The sequence below is a fragment of the Syzygium oleosum genome, unplaced genomic scaffold (assembly GCF_021117445.2).
Source record: "Syzygium oleosum isolate NSW1041296 unplaced genomic scaffold, Sole_v2.1 Sole_v2.35, whole genome shotgun sequence".
NCBI classification, from domain to species: Eukaryota; Viridiplantae; Streptophyta; class Magnoliopsida; order Myrtales; family Myrtaceae; genus Syzygium; species Syzygium oleosum.
In genome coordinates this window covers 2,358,176-2,374,587 of record NW_026607519.1, presented here as the reverse complement: position 1 = coordinate 2,374,587, position 16,412 = coordinate 2,358,176, and the positions used below count along the sequence as shown (strand labels likewise).

General features: G+C 38.9%; 1 protein-coding gene and 1 pseudogene across 1 annotated transcript; both read left to right on the top strand.

Moving 5' to 3' along the window:
- Window positions 1–2,410: 2,410 nt before the first annotated feature.
- LOC115676859 (uncharacterized) lies at window positions 2,411–5,538 on the top strand. Its single transcript, XM_030599873.2, has 6 exons — window positions 2,411–3,052; window positions 3,139–3,308; window positions 3,451–3,582; window positions 4,542–4,634; window positions 4,766–4,833; window positions 5,093–5,538. Exons 1-6 carry the CDS (start codon window positions 2,731–2,733, stop codon window positions 5,253–5,255), a joined length of 948 nt encoding a protein of 315 aa, XP_030455733.1. The 5' UTR covers window positions 2,411–2,730; the 3' UTR covers window positions 5,256–5,538.
- A 6,727-nt stretch (window positions 5,539–12,265) lies between these two features.
- LOC115668756 (importin subunit alpha-9-like) lies at window positions 12,266–13,082 on the top strand (annotated as a pseudogene).
- The last annotated feature ends 3,330 nt before the right edge of the window (window positions 13,083–16,412 follow it).

Here is a 16,412-nt window from a genome sequence, read left to right as displayed (position 1 = left end):
TAGTAATTGGAGCAAAGGAAGTGTTGATTTGGGGTAGGGATGTTGAAGAATTCGATTTGTTTTCCTGCTTTGATACCATGTTGATGTTTAGAGTCAGAGAGAAAACAACGACAAAGTGTTTATGGTGGCTCAACCGTAATTAGGGTTGTATGATATGTATTTATAGGAGTGACTAATTACAGAAAGGGTACACATATAAACATAATTACATAAATACCCCATAATACATATAATTATGCATTAATAAGAACTGCAACAAAGTGAGTCATACATGGTGTAATCATGAACTGATTGACAATATGAACAACATAAGCAATATCAGGACAAGCAAAAAGGGGATATACCAACCTACCAACCACTTGTCGATAGAGTGCATAATTTGGAAGAGGAGTGCCTTCTTTGTCATCAATTTGACATTAGTCTCAAGTAGAGTTATAGCAATCTTGCCATCGGTAAATCCTACTTGAGAAAGAAGTATAGTGAAATGTTTTGCTTGAGAAACTAGGCTTTGTAATGCCAATATGATCATCACTAGTAATAACCATATCGTATACATATAAAAGCAACAGAATATGCTCATGAGATGTTTGCCAAATATAGAGAACATGGTCATATGGACTAAAAGTAAAGCCACGGCATTTTTTGGTCAAGCTAAACTTGAAATATCATGCACGATGAGTCTATTTTAGTCTAAATAATTCTTGACGTAATTGACACGCTTCGTGAGGAGTATGAGTATATCTAGGAGGAGACTTGACATAGACTTTTTCAATAAGGTTACCATTGAGAAATGCATTTTTAACCTTCATCTTGAATAGAGACTATCGCTTAATAGAAGTAATGGAAAGAAAAATTTGAAGAAGGTGTATAGCATGGGCAAAAGTCTCATCATAGTCAATTTCATACTCTCAAGTAAAGCCTTTTACTACAAGTCAAGTTTTGTAGGGTTCCACAGTACCATATGTCTTTGGTCTAATCTTATATACCCATTTACAACTTACAATAAACTTTTCAGTGGGCAAACCAATCAAATCCCAAGTATGAATTAAAGCCTATAACTCATTTGCCATTACTCACTGTTAAAGTGGATTAGCAATGGCTTCTCTATAAGAGCGAGGCTCACAAAAAAAAAAACCAATGGTAGAGTAATAATGAAAATCATGAAGGTAAAAAGAAGGTTGACTCATAATGGTGGAATGACAAACTGAAGAATGGAGAATAACCAAGAGTGGAGAATCCTTGGATGATCCAGATGAAGGTTTAAAAACCACTAAAGGATTGGTAAAGAACTATAGATACAATTATCCCGATGAGTCCCTATATGAGAGTGGTTCTAATTACAATATTTTTTGAGTGTTTAGGCAATGCTTGTTTTGGTCATCTTCTACAAACTAAGACACGAAGTTAGAATTTTATATCTGTCTCAAAAGCTTAAACTACTTATTGGAGGGAGACCACATGCATATAAAAAGTATATAAACTCGTAAACAAGCGATGTGGGATATTTTTAATATCTCCTCTCACGTGTAAGCCAGATTAGAAACAACATGTGGAATTTGACGAACGAGAGGTCGCACGAGTGAAAATAATCTAGGGTAGAACTTGGCTAAGATACCAAGGTGAGAATAGGCAGAAGAGAGAGTTATTAATAGATTTCTTAGAATGACTATCTAATGTAACAAGATAATTATAATATCAATTACAATCAAATACAATTAATCAATGATAGGCCCAATTCCCTAAAATGCATCAACTTTAGCTCAGATTTTAATTTTGGCCTTAACTTTTTTCGTCTCATAGAAAAACATAAACTTTGGCTCAGGTCCCAATTTTGGCCGAAACTTTGTTTTTGAACTTATAAAAAAGCACTAACTTTAACTCGGGCCTCAATTGTGGTCCAAATTTTCTTTTATCTCTTAAAAAAGCACTAACTTCAATCGGTACCCAAATTTGGACCCCATCAAGTTCAGCCCAATGGTGTCATTAATGATTAAACGTGTCATTCATTGACACGTGAAATGACACGTCGCATCTTTAACAGCATCATTGGACAAAAATTTGACGAGGCCAAACTTAAGTACCAATTAAAAATGGGTTCTTTTCAATGAAACAAAAAAAAAAGTTTGAATTAGAATTGGGACTATAGCTAACTTTGAATTTTTAGGAGATAAAAAAATTTGGATCAAAATTAGGATCCGAGTTAAAATTGATGCTTTTTAAGGTAATTAAACCGATAAGGATATGCACGATTAAGCTGGATATGAACAATAGTGACTCAAATGATTAACGATTGAGATGGCTTTGATATGTTGTTTTAGTAGACCGTGCAATATTATTCGATAATCACCATGGAAAAGTGCGACCGTCTCACTTACTTTTGTCGACCTATCCCTTCTAACTAAAAGCTTCAAAGTCCTCTCCGGTCATTGGCTCTTCCTCCACCTCCGTCTCTTGAGGCCAACTTTTTGTCTCCTTTCGATGAATCTTTATCCCAGTAAACGCCAGAATTTGCGTACTGAAGAAGATACCCAGTTAGCAGATTGCCTCAATCTCCACCTCTGCTCAATCCAATAATATTAGATTCTTGAGAAAAAAGCAAAAACCCTCTTCGTTTCTTGATCAAACCCACCATATCTTTCGACCTAACCCGTCCTCCGAAAGTGACCCACTCCTCAAAATACCTCAAGGGGTGTAAACCCGCAGAAGACCCAACAAGAGAACCAAATCTTGATGGCGAAGTGCTTCAGCCTTACAGCGATAAGGGACAGATGGTTCCGCCTCTCCTTTTATCTGGCGGGCCTGAAGTCGACCACCACCGACCTCGGCGACGGCACGGTCATGCACTGTTGGGTCCCCAAGACGCGCGAGCCCAGCAAGCCCAACTTGCTCCTCTTGCACGGCATCGGAGCCAACGCAATGTGGCAGTGGAACGAGTTTCTCTCGCCCTTCATCGCCAGATTCAACGTGTACGTGCCTGACCTCGTGTTCTTCGGCGATTCCTACACGACCCGGCCCGAGCGGACCGAGCAGTTTCAGGCTCAATGCGTCGCAGGTGGGCCTGTCGATTTTCTGACGCGACAGCGCAGCACATGACCCGAGCAAGACTGACTGGAATCAGCACATTGACTCTTTTTGCAGGAGTCTTGGAAGCTCAGGGAGTGAAGAAACTGAACGTGGTAGGGTTGAGTTACGGCGGGTTTGTGGCCTATAGCTTGGCGGCGCAGTTCCCGGAGATGGTGGAGAACTTGGTTCTGTGCTGTGCAGGGGTGTGTTTGGAGGAGAAGGACATGGAGGAGGGGATGTTTCAGGTGAGCCTATAAACATTAGACGGACTAGTTCTATTGATGATACTTGTGTGTATTTCCTGTGGAGTTCACTGCGTGTCTTACCGTTTCTTGATGCTTGTGATAGAGGAACTAAGTGAGTCTTGGTGCAATGTCGTTTCGGCAGGTGAAGACCGTGGATGAAGCCGTGACTTTGCTGTTCCCGCAGACAGCAGAGAAAGCGTATGAGATGTTCGATTTCGTCTTTTACAAGCCGGTGAAGAAAGTGCCCACTTACTTTATTCAGGATTATATTGATGTAAGTTGATGAAAAGCTACAAATCTCTCAGCTGAACGATTGTGTTTTTGAACATTGCTTAAGAAATCAGAGTTAAGTTGATGCCAAGGGTTCAAAGTTTGTGTGCTTTGCTAACGAAATTGGCGCACTTCCTTTTCCTGATTTCTAATGGAAGTTTGTACAGTTAATTATCAGCTAATAGCTACATTGAATGGTGAAGTAGAATCTTTACAAGGCTCTCCTCTGTTTTCATGTTATGACTACGCCAATCTTGACCATGCTCATAGTGGTCTAGCGTCACAATTGTTATTGCTCTAGTTTACGATGTATCAGGAGGATTAGATTCTATAGTTGAACAAAGCTTCTTTCCTTGTTTTTAGCAGCTCTGGAGTGTTTGTTATGTTTATGTGGATGCTTAATACACGGAGGTACGTAAATAGAAAGTCCTTTGCTTTTAGAGAACAGAGTAAATACAGTGTTACTTTTCCATTCTATGAAAATCAATACTCGTGCAAGGACTTTTGAACTTTTGTTTGAACAAAAATTAGGATTCAGCATTGTGCCATCGACTATTGCAGCTTTCTTCCCTCTAACCCATATTTGAGGCCAAGGAATATTGCATTGGCATTGTCTAGTCCATGCTCTCGACTATATGGAACATTTCGGATGCTAGACAAAATGAATAAGTAGCTTGTTCCTTGTGAGCTGAGACTACACAAGATGTCTAGTCATGAAGGCCGCTGGAGATTAAACTGCGGATTGTGATGCAAAGTGATAACTCCCACTGTCATCAATCTTAGCTGTGCCATTTCAACTGACTTACTTTTATTTTTATTCTGGTTGATATTTCAACTGACTTATGAAAAGCTAAATATTTAGATTTTATTTGATGATGTTTCTCACGGGCAATCTAGGAAAAGTTTATCTCGATCACTCAAGTTTTGTGGCATTTCAAGAAAGGTCACCATGATTGTCTGCAGGTTATGTGGAAGGATAACCTTCAAGAAAGGATAGGGCTGGTCAATGCCTTGTACAGAGATAGGAAGATGTCTAATCTTCCCAAAATAACTCAGGTTTCTCTCTTAAAATCTCTATCCTCTCTATTGGACTCACGCAATTTACTCATTACATATTCACATTGATTTTGTTGATATCTTCTCTCTTCCTTGGCATCCTTTCAAGCCATTGATCTTTTCTGATGCAGCCGACACTGATAATCTGGGCGGAATATGATAAAGTCTTTCCATTGGAATTGGGTCACAGATTAAAGAGGTTCCCCTTCTACTCTTTGCTTTGGTTTTTCAACTATCTTCAGAAGCTTGATTCTGTAACAAGAATTTAGATAAACAACATCATGAGAGGAAAACAAATCTTCAGAACTGAAATGTTCTTAATGATCTAAGACCATTTGAAAATTCAATGTTCACGTGCATCAAATATCAGGAGGATCTATTTTTGCTCTATGGCTCTTGGTAGATTTTCTTATGGAATAACCTGTGTCTTTGTTTATCCTTTGAATGACTTTGGCCAGGCATTTGGATGAAAACGGGCAATTAGTGGTTGTAAAGGATTGTGGTCATGGGATAAATAAAGAGAAGCCGAAAGAGATGTACGAACACATCGAGGCATTCCTCATTGATCCACTCCATTATCCTAAGAAGGCAAATCAAAGCAGTGGCCAGAAGGTGGACTGAGAGTTGGCAGTAAATTTATAGTCAAGTCAGCCTTCTGCAGCATGCTTGTCCAAATTTTTTGTACACATGCGTATTGATATAATTAGAAGAAACACAGTTCAACATATTGTGATGATTATCGTCTTCGAAATAATATCATCTTAGAGGATCTTTGAAGGTGCAAAAGGGCTGGTACAACTTGTTACTGGGAGTGGGCGTCGGGGTGTTTGTGCTAGAAATCCATTACTGGAATGATTATCGTATTAAGGAATCTCTGAAGGTGGGGTTGGCATTGTGCGTGCAATTTCATCGGGAGTTGATGTCGCTCTCCTGATGATGGTCACGTGAGGCCAAAACTAGCTGTTGTGCTAAAGTAAACATTGTCTCGTTCGAGGAACTAGATGTTCGAGCAAAATTTGGCGTGGTACGTTAAATTATAATGACGCGATCCGCCATATAATCCTTGGAAACAATCTATTGAAAGAAGGTTGGCTTGGTGTTCCAACTCACCAAGCGCAGCAAGGGCTCGTCCTTGGCCAAGAAGCTTTGCTAGGAAGCTTAGGACTGTGACGCATGAGAGAACCAAGTCCTTCGTGTAGAACCTACCAGATTTGGAGTCTTTTCCGTTCTCTTACTTTTGCTACAGAGATGTTCCAATTCAGTTTACCAGATTGCCTACCCATGGATTCCCGAGGAAATTTTTCAATTTCTTCCGGAAGTAGATTATTCTTCTTCTCCTTCCCACGTTCCGGTAATGAAATCGAAACAATGATGAGATGCTCATCTCAGTATTTGAATATTAGGAGCTCTTACCAAAATCAGGGTTGGCCCTGAGAAGCACAAGACTGTCTCGTCTAAGCGAAGCTTGTCCAGCCCGGGGAAAGTTCATTGTTCAGCATGGCGATGTTAATCATTATGTGAATCTGTGCTTGTTTAAAAATTCCTTAATTAAAGCAGTGTTGAATGATTATGTTGAGTTGTCGAGTTTGACTTACATTCAGCTTCTTGTTTAGAAATCCCTCAATTAAAGCAAAACTCATTATCTAATTAAGCTTTTTAAAGAGTATTGAAATGCTTTCTTCCTTAGCTAAATTATTTGCATTCAGCATATCAATAAGATCCCAACAAAGGGCATTGACAGTAGGGATATTACGCACATCGAATACATAAAAGTACTAACATCCATTAAAAATACCACCAATGATTCATTCAAGAGAGTGCTAGAATCCAATGAATAATATTGTAATAGTTATGGTGGGTTAATGCTCAATAGGTTAGTGGAACGCTGGCTCTTGATATGATATATTAGTGCAAAAGCCCACATGAAGCTCTGTAGGTAACTGTTGAATTTTAGATAATCACAAAAGAAATAACACACAAGAATTAACGAGGTTCAGCAATAAACTTACGTCCTCGGACAAATCTCTCACGGTGTTTCTCTCCTTTTTTTCGTGAGTTTTGCTTTGCCATTATTCTTTCTTTTTATACAGAATTAGGTTGCTACAACAAAGGTAACAAGCAACCTGAAATAGGAAAACACTCCTAAATAGGTAGTAAGATAAAAAATACAATATTGACAATATCTCTTTTCCTAGAATAAGAGATCCAATCCCGCAACAGTAACCGTACTTTCTTGAAAAGAAATTATCTATGTAGCTGGAAGTGGGTAACTTCCCCATGCCTCTGATGGCGGTTTCTGAAGTGGAGCATGAAAAGACTCGCTTAGTTTTCCCATTTTCTTAGGTTATAATGGCTCTTTCATTGTAAATCTTCTTCGAAGGATACGGAAGATTGACTGCTTCTCGGTGAGAATAGCTTGCAGATTTGAGGCTCAAGGCATGCCAAAATGGTAGGTCTAGATAGCCTCTCCTTCATGGGAACCAAACATATATGCAGGCTCGCTTGTGCACACCCAAGCAATATCAGACTCTGTCGTTGCCTATAAGCCTCTTTTTATTTATTTATACGTAATAAATTAAGAACAAGGCCTTGAGAATTGGTGAGACTAGCTCACAGATTTGAGGGACATAGGTGAAGTACAGATGAAAGCCCCCTGCACGCCAAAAAGGTGGATCTAGACAGCCTTACCTTCTGCAGATCCAAGTATATATGCAGCATCACCTGTGCACACCTAAACTATAACAAATGTTCGACCAAAAAAAAAATATAACAAATGGGCCTCTTTTGAAAAAAATATATATGTAAGCCCAAGAGACTCAAGCCTATATCTCAGTTAAGTCCATGAAGCTATTACTTTAGCTCCTCTTTATTTCTTTTACAGCCCATTTCTCAAAGGAAAATGAAAGACAAGAAAAGAGAGAGAAGAGAGTCGGGAAAACGAAAAACCGAAAAGAGAGGGGAACTGCTAGAGAGAAAAGCGAGGTTTCTTCAGTACAAGGCACAAACATCTTGACGTGCCGGACTAACGTCGTTTTGAAGCACTCGTTAAGAAATCTAAGCTTCGATTCCTTCAATAAGAGAGAATTCCTTACTGAAGCTGTAATTTCGAACTTTGTTAAATTACGAGTTGTCGGGTTAATTTTAGAGGTTATTGAGCAGTGAAATAATATTGTAAAGAAAGTTTAGGCTGTCATTAAATCGTGGGATTTTACAAAAGTCAATTTGGGGTTAAGGTTGGGTTGGATGAAATTTTGAAGTTTGTGGTGCACTATTGGAACCAGATTCGAACCATTCTGTTGGGCATCATTTTTCATTCGACTTTGTCCATCTTTTGGGTTGGAGGTGAGTTTTCCTTTTATATATGCCAAGTTAGCTTTGCTATGACTCTAGACCCACTTGAAACGCGGCGTTGGTAGCAAAGCTCGGCCTGCAAGCTACTGCAGTATAGCTGTAATATTTGGATTTAAAAGAAAAGAAAAGAAAAGCAAAAGGTTGAAAAGTCGAAGGAATAAAAATGAAAGAGAAAAGAAAGGGGCACGTTCGCAGACCGTGAGCTCTCGCCGGGAAAAGGGAAAGAGAGAAAGAGAGGAAAAGAGAAGGAAGAAGAAGAAGAAGAGAAAAGAGAAGGGGATTTTGCGCTGCAGGGATCTCGCCAAGCCGATTTGACTTCGATTAGCAACGCCTGGTACGTACTCGCGCCCCTCGTTCATCCAATCGGAAAAGTTTTCGGATTTAGGGTTTAAATTCGGTATTTTGGGAAATTAGAGCTGCGAAGTCCGATTTTTTGAGTCGTTGAGCTGCGCATATATATAGAATTGATAGTTTAGGGTGCCATGGAGCCGTGGGATTTTACGGAACCTGATTTGAACTTACGGTTTACCGGATATGAATTTTTAAAGTTGGCCGGGCAATGTGAACAGTGCGCGACCAGAGGCTCTTAGGCCAATTTTCGTTGGTTTTCGGCTCGATTTTGAGATGGCCAAGCTGAGGCTTTTGTAATACTCGGAACGGGCTTTCTTTTGACTATAAGTTTGCTAGGATCGAAGCTCGATGGAGGAAGTTATGGGGCAATCAAGTTTCGCGTTCAAGTTTCGCGTTGCGGACGATTTGGATAATCGTTTTGGATGAGCAATTTGTGTGCGCTTTTTAGTTGTCCTGTTAACGTTTAAGCATCGTTTGGCCGTTTCGTAATTATCATAATATTTTACTTGGTTTTGACATCGATTCTCGTTTAATTGTTAGGGTTACGAGATCGTCGATTCGAGTGAGCGTCGTTGTGTAATTTTTGGGGTTTTCAGGTGAGTGGTGCTATCTCTTCTTTGAGTTTGTAAACTCATATTTCGAAAACGATATGAATCAGATATGTTATGAGTTAAATAGCATTGTTATTGCATAAAAGCTCGGATCGGGCATTTACTACCATGTTGATTATTTGAAAATGGCATGGTAAAGCATTTCTGGAAATGGCTTATATATCGATTATCGTGAAATGATTTGAGAATCGTTTTGGAAATGTATTGTGAAAGGATACATATGTATATTGCGTTATGAACTAGTTTATGAAATGACTTCGGAAATGATTCAAGAAATGCCGAAATGTATTTCTGGCGGATGAACTGTATTGTGAGAAAGTTATTTGTTTGGTTTATGAAATGTATTATGGATTGGAATTCTGATATTGGATGATGATTGTTTGATGCTCAATATGACTGTGAACCCATTGAGGGGTTTTGGGGTATGCATACCGGGTTTAGGATATCCTTCTGGGCCGAGCCACCGGCTTTGTAGGTAGAGACCTTGCCAAGGGGGGAATCTTGGTAGCCTTGTCACAAGGCTTTATGTCGTGACCATGGTTTGATATTGAGCAATAGATTGGTCGATGGAATGGACTATCGACGTGTGATGTTATATGAGATTTATCAATGGAATAGACCATTGATGTGTGATTTGAGATTAGTCAATGGAATGGACCATTGATGTGGTTTTTATAGAGATTGATCAATGGACTTGACCATTGATAGTTTGAATTGTGATGATGGATTTAAACGTGTATTTGGGACTTGTATAAAGCTTTGATGAAATAAAATAACTCGTATTTGATTGATATATATATTATATCTTTGGATTGAAGTACGAGTTTCTGGTATGGCTTTATGTATACATGCATAGTGGTTGCTCGATCTGCTTAGAAGAGATACGCACTGCTTACTGAGCTGTAGTTGCTCACCCCTCTCTTTCTCCAATCTTTTCAGGTTCCTTTGTTAGTAGCCAATAGAGCGAGAGCGATGTCGTTAGGACTTTTTGAGAGTCGGATTCCTTGTAGTTTGAGGCTGCATCCTTAGGGTGGAAGGACGGCCGTGTCACCCCTCATCTTGGTAGGTTTTGGGGTGTGACATTTGTTGGTATCAGAGCTTAGGATATGATTTTTGGGACATAAAGTCTTTGGGACGTTGTGAGCTTGTGTGTTAGTTTATAGTGTGTTAGTCTTTTATTGAATACTATGGTGTATGTTTCTTTTGGAATCTAGGTGACCGTCAATTCTGATTTAGAGAAATGTGCTTTGCCTTGTAAGAGATAACAAAGGCAAGCGAGTTGTTACTTTTGATACCATGAATGTATCTTAAGGTTTTCAATGTGCGGTTTTGGTAAGAAAATAAAGGGGGAGATATTTGGCCAGTCACAACTCAAGATGTGTACTCTTGAATAGGATCTGTTGTCATCGACCATGGATAAGCAAAAATACAAGGAGTTTTGAGTCTCTAGTGCATCAGAAAGTGTAGTGTCAATAGGTGAAGATGGAATTAGTGGTGGTCGGGAAGAAAATCTAGCTAGAGCTAGGGATTGTGGTGGTCAAGGTTAGAGGGAGGAATCTCTTACTGTGGAAATTGTTGTAGATGAGGGTGCGTTTAGTAATGGAGATGATATAATAGTCGAGGTTACGGATTCTGAAGTTTTTGTAGATGGCATTTGCAGACCCGTTGATGAAAATCTGAAAGCTGAAGGCAATCGTGATGCGTCGGCCGGCAAAAATAGGGAGTTGGAGAGAGATGTAAAGTCTTTGTGGGAAGAAATTAAGGGCTTTAATGGGTGCTATAGAGTGTTCTCTCCCTAGTGGAGTAGGCAAGTCTCGACCCTACATGTTCCAGATAAACAGTGAATGAGTTACAAAACAAGAACGTGCAACTTACGTACAATCAAGTGGGGCACGCTTGGCGGGTTCGGAAAATTATGTACACTTTTTGCAAGAAGAAATTCAAATGAGGAAGAAGTGGAGAAAGATGTAAATGCACAAGTTGAAATATTCATTTTGCAAAAGTTTGTTGGAGATTTGGAAGTAAAGAATTTATCCCTTTAATTAGAATGTGATAAACATGTTGGAGCCTCCAAATTATCCAATAAGTTGATTAATGAACTGGAGAGTGAAAATCTTGAGCAGCCGGTAAAAAGGGAAATGCTGATAGATGAAATTGGAAGGTTGAAGACAACATTTTATCAAGTGTTCAGGGCTCATTCAAATTGATGCGGAAGTCAGGCGGGAAGGTGAGATCACAAGACAGCATATACTTTCCCAACTTGACAAATTGCCTCTAGAGCATATTTTGGACGAGGTATGGACAATTAAAGAAATCGCTGACAAAGAACAGGGATGAAGAGCAAAAGTTGCTGGTCGAGATAGGTTATTTTTCTTAGTTAGAAAAGGAGAATTTATATTGGAAGTCTTGATATGTGGCGATATTTGGTATGATAAGAATTGATCTTAGAAGTTATAAGCTTGAATTGACATGTGAGACAGAGATTTACTTATGGTAAATAGGTGCGATCAACTTATGAACTTCTGAATAGCAGGTTATGATCTTACTCTAAAATTTTTTTTGTGGAACTAGTGGAGGCTATCAGTTTCAGTTGTGGTTTTCGGTAAAATGGTAACACGAGGCGAGTGTTTTAGTCTTTGAATTAAGAAGAGATAATTTTAAGTGATGATTCTTTAAGTTGAGAACTTGAGACCATTGAATATAATGGAAACTAGATATGTTCTTATCTCAGTGATTTGGGAAGTTGTAAACATTCAATCGTAAGTGATGATCTCTTAGGTGGTAATATTTTTTAGATGAGATTTATGGATAAATTGTTTGGGGAGATAGTTGAGATTGGAAATTTGAATAAGTGGATCTTGTCTTGAGAGTATTAAGAGTTAATTATCCCATGATATTAGATTGACAAATTTTGAGATAATTTTATCAATAATCTCTTCTTGAGGTGTTAGTAAAGACAAGAAAAGTATTTGAAAGTTTTCGGGCAATAAATAAGAGTTGATTTGCGCGAATCTTCAAGTGTATTGATTTGAGGATAGCAATGCGAAATGGGAAGAGTAAGCAATAGATGTGAAATTTGGTGATAATTAGTAGAAGTGGACGGAAAAAGGAATTTCAGAATTTTGGTGATGAAAATGGTAAAGTTGGGCTTATGCTTGTAGACAGTTGAAATCACATGACAGCGAGGTGCTTACGTCTTACTGAAGGCTTGATCTAAACCTAGCGACAAGGCAGTGAAAGGTTCACATGTTGCGCCATTCTTCAACCTCCCTCTCTCTCGATCGATTAAATTCTCTTGCTTCTCATTGGTGTTCAACAATGGCCAATGACGTCTCGCCTCTCTGGACAGATCCTATCAAGTCTTCAGTTGGCAATGTTGCAGCACAAAGGAGGTGGTGACAAGTTGCGGCTGTGGGGAAAGAAAGAAGAGAATCATTAGTTTGTGCGAAGCGGTTATGCAGGATTGGGGTTAGTGGCAGTGCTAATGGTGATGGTGATGGTGATGGTGAAGGTGATGTCTCCCCTGGCAATGATATGGTGGTCAATGAGGTGCAATCTCTTTTGCAAACTCAAACTTCCTCAGTTGTCAAAGAGTTGAAGGCTGCTATTACATACTAGGGAAAAGGTGCAATGCAAAAAAGAGTGAGCACCAAGTCTTGAAGAAGGAAGTAGCATGGGTGTCATTTAATATAGGCAATGGTTAACACAAAAGGTTAATATATTCGAGTGAGGCATTGCCATGATCATTACGCCTCGTTTTATCAGCCCCATTTGATGTAAGAAAGGAGGTGGCATATGTCCTGGGAAATCTTTGTGTTGGCCCAACAGAAGGGATACAAGGCCCTATCTCACTCAGGAACACTTAATTTCACTTGTGGGTGGTGGATGCCTCTCAGGGTTTATTGTTCTAGTAAGGTCTGCTGATATTGAGGTGGCAAGAGTGGGACTTTTTATAGAGCTGGTTTTGAAGGGAATGCCTAATGGTGAAGGGTCGAAGCTTGTAGAGCGAGAAGACGGGATTGAAGCCATGTAGAGGTTCCAGTTTCATGAAAATGAGGACTTGCGAAATATGGCAAAAGGTTTGGTCGACAAGTACTTCAGGGAGGATTATGAGAATGGTAAATTGGCCAGTTAATTCAAGAATGACCCTAATTCTTGGCTTTTGAGCTTGCAATTGTGTACATGAGGCTTGCATGATAAACCTGAAATAGAAAAGAAAGCAAAACTGATTTTTGATCAGAGGCGCAGCGGAAGCGTGGTGGACCTTTGGGATGTGCTGGTAGCTTAAAGAAGCAGAGGAGTTTATTGAGAATATATATAAAGATCCAATGACAAAATCGGAAAGGGCTTCTTGGGAATTTTTAGGACGAGAAAACACGCAAATATCCTTATTTGTTTGTTAATTGAGGTAAGTGCAAATTTCGACGACGAAATTTTTGTAAGGAGGGGAGAATGTAATATTTGGATTTAAAAAAAAGAAAAGAAAAGAAAAGAAAAGCAAAAGGTTGAAAAGTCAAAGGAATAGAAATGAAAGAGAAAAGAAAGGGGCACGTTCTGCTCCTTAAAAAGGAAGAGAGAGCAGACCGAGAGCTCTCACCGGAAAAGGGAAAGAGAGAAAGAGAGGAAAAGAGAAGGAAGAAGAAGAAGAGAAAAGAGAAGGGGGTTTTGCGCTACGGGGATCTCGCCAAGCCGATTCGACTTCGATTAGCAACGCCCGATACGTACTTGCGCCCCTCGTTCGTCCGATCGGAAAGTTTTTCGATTTAGGGTTTAAATTCTGTATTTTGGGAAATTAGAGCTGCGAAGTCCGATTTTTTTGAGTCGTTGAGCTGCTCATATATATAGAATTGATAGATTAGGGTGCTATGGAGCCGTGGGATTTTACGGAACCTGATTTGGACTTACGGTTTACCGGATATGAATTTTTGAAGTTGGCCGCGCAAAGTGAACAGTGCGCGACCAGAAGCTCTTAGGCCAATTTTCGTCGGTTTTCGGCTCGATTTTGAGATGGCCAAGCTGGGGCTTTTGTAATACTCGGAACAGGCTTTCTTTTGACTATAAGTTTGCTAGGATCGAAGCTCGATGGAGGAAGTTATAGGGCGATCAAGTTTCGCGTTCAAGTTTCGCGTTCAAGTTTCGCGTTGCGGACGATTTGGATAATCGTTTTGGATGAGCAATTTGTGGGCGCTTTTGAGTTGTCCTGTTAACGTTTAAGCGTCGTTTGGCCGTTTCGTAATTATCATAGTATTTTACTTGGTTTTGACATCAATTCTCGTTTAATTGTTAGGGTTACAAGATCGTCGGTTCGAGTGAGCGTCGTTGTATGATTTTTGGGGTTTCCAGGTGAGTGGTGCTATCTCTTCTTTGAGTTTGTAAACTCATATTTCGAAAGCGATATGAATCAGATATGTTATGAGTTAAATAGCATTGTTATTGCATAAAAGCTCGGATCGGGCATTTACTACCCTGTTGATTATTTGAAAATGGCATGGTAAAGCATTTCTGGAAATGGCTTATATATCGATTATCGTGAAATGATTTGAGAATCGTTTTGGAAATGTATTATGAAAGAATACATATGTATATTACGTTATGAACTAGTTTATGAAATGACTTCGGAAATGATTCAAGAAATGCCGAAATGTATTTCTGGCGGATGAGCCGTATTGTGAGAAAGTTACTTGTTTGGTTTGTGAAATGTATTATGGATTGGAATTCTGATATTGGATGATGATTGTTTGATGCTCAATATGACTGTGAACCCATTGAGGGGTTTTGGGGTATGCATACCGAGTTTAGGATATCCTTCTGGGCCGAGTCACCGGCTTTGTAGGTGGAGACCTTGCCAAGGGAGGAATCTTGGTAGCCTTGTCACAAGGTTTTGTGTCGTGACCATGGTTTGATATTGAGCAATAGATTGGTCGATGGAATGGACTATCGACGTGTGATGTTATATGAGATTTATCAATAGAATAGACCATTGATGTGTGATTTGATATTAGTCAATGGAATGGACCATTGATGTGGTTTTTATAGAGATTGATCAATGGACTTGACAATTGATAGTTTGAATTGTGATGATGGATTTAAACGTGTATTTTGGGACTTGTATAAAGCTTTGATGAAATAAAACAACTCGTATTTGATTGATATATATATATATATATATATATATATATATATATATATATTATATCTTTGGATTGAAGTACGAGTTTCTGGTATGGCTTTATGTATACATGCATAGTGGTTGCTCGATCTGCTTAGAAGAGATACGCACTGTTTACTGAGCTGTGATTGCTCACCTCTCTCTTTTCCCAATCTTTTCAGGTTCCTTTGTTAGTAGCCAATAGAGCGAGAGCGATGTCGTTGGGACTTTTTGGGAGTCGGATTCCTTGTAGTTTGAGGCTGCGTCCTTCGAGTGGAAGGACGGCCGTGTCACCCCTCATCTTGGTAGGTTTTTGGGTGTGACAATAGCGAACATCAATTTGGGCGAGCTTTTGTTGGCGCATCGAAGTCGTTTTATTATCGAATAAGCGTAGTCTAGTTGAGAGTCTTAGTTAAAGTAGTCATCTACTTGATTTTGATATTTGTTTCTTACTTAATTGATAGGATTTCGAGTTTTTGTGCTCAAGGTAGCTTTCATTGTTTATCGCTTCTACGATACATGAACTCATGTCTTGAAAATGATCGGTATTAGAAATGGTATAAGCTATGAAAGAGGCATCGCACAATATGATATTTATTAAAACAAAAAAAAGTGGTGTTTAGAGCATATTCGTTACCTATTGCTAAATGGGCATTTACAATTCTTTTGGTTATTTAAAATGACACATTAAAAGATTTTTGAAATAGTTGGCGAGTTGATTATTTGTGAATTGGTTAGAAAAATGTTATAAAAAATGTATTTTTGCTTGATTATTTTCAATTGTGAAAGGCCATAAGTTTTGGTTTGTGAACCCGATTTATGAAATGGATTTTGAATTGATTTTGTGGGATGAGGAGGATGAGTTAATGGTTTTTGTACTGATTATCGCTATATTTTGAATCCATTAAGGGGCTGTGCATGTATACTGTCTTAAGACGTCCTATTTGGGTAAAGCCACCTATTGATATAGGTGGAAACCTATGCCAAGGGGGAACTTGATAGGCCTTGTGACGATGTGTTAAGCGTGGCCATAGTTTGATATTGAGCACTATATTGATCAATGAAATAGACTATTGAAGTGTGCTTTGATATTGTTGATCGAATGAATATTTCATGTATAAAACTTTAGTAAAGTGATATAACTCATCTTTTATGTTGTGTGCATATTATAAATAGGATTTGGACAAATGTGTTTCCGGTACCATTTTATAAATGTGTATAGTGGATGTTCAATCTTCTTAGAAGAGATTTATACTAATCATCGAGGAATGGTTTGCTCATGCAATTCACTTTCAGGCACTTCAACTATAGGCGAAT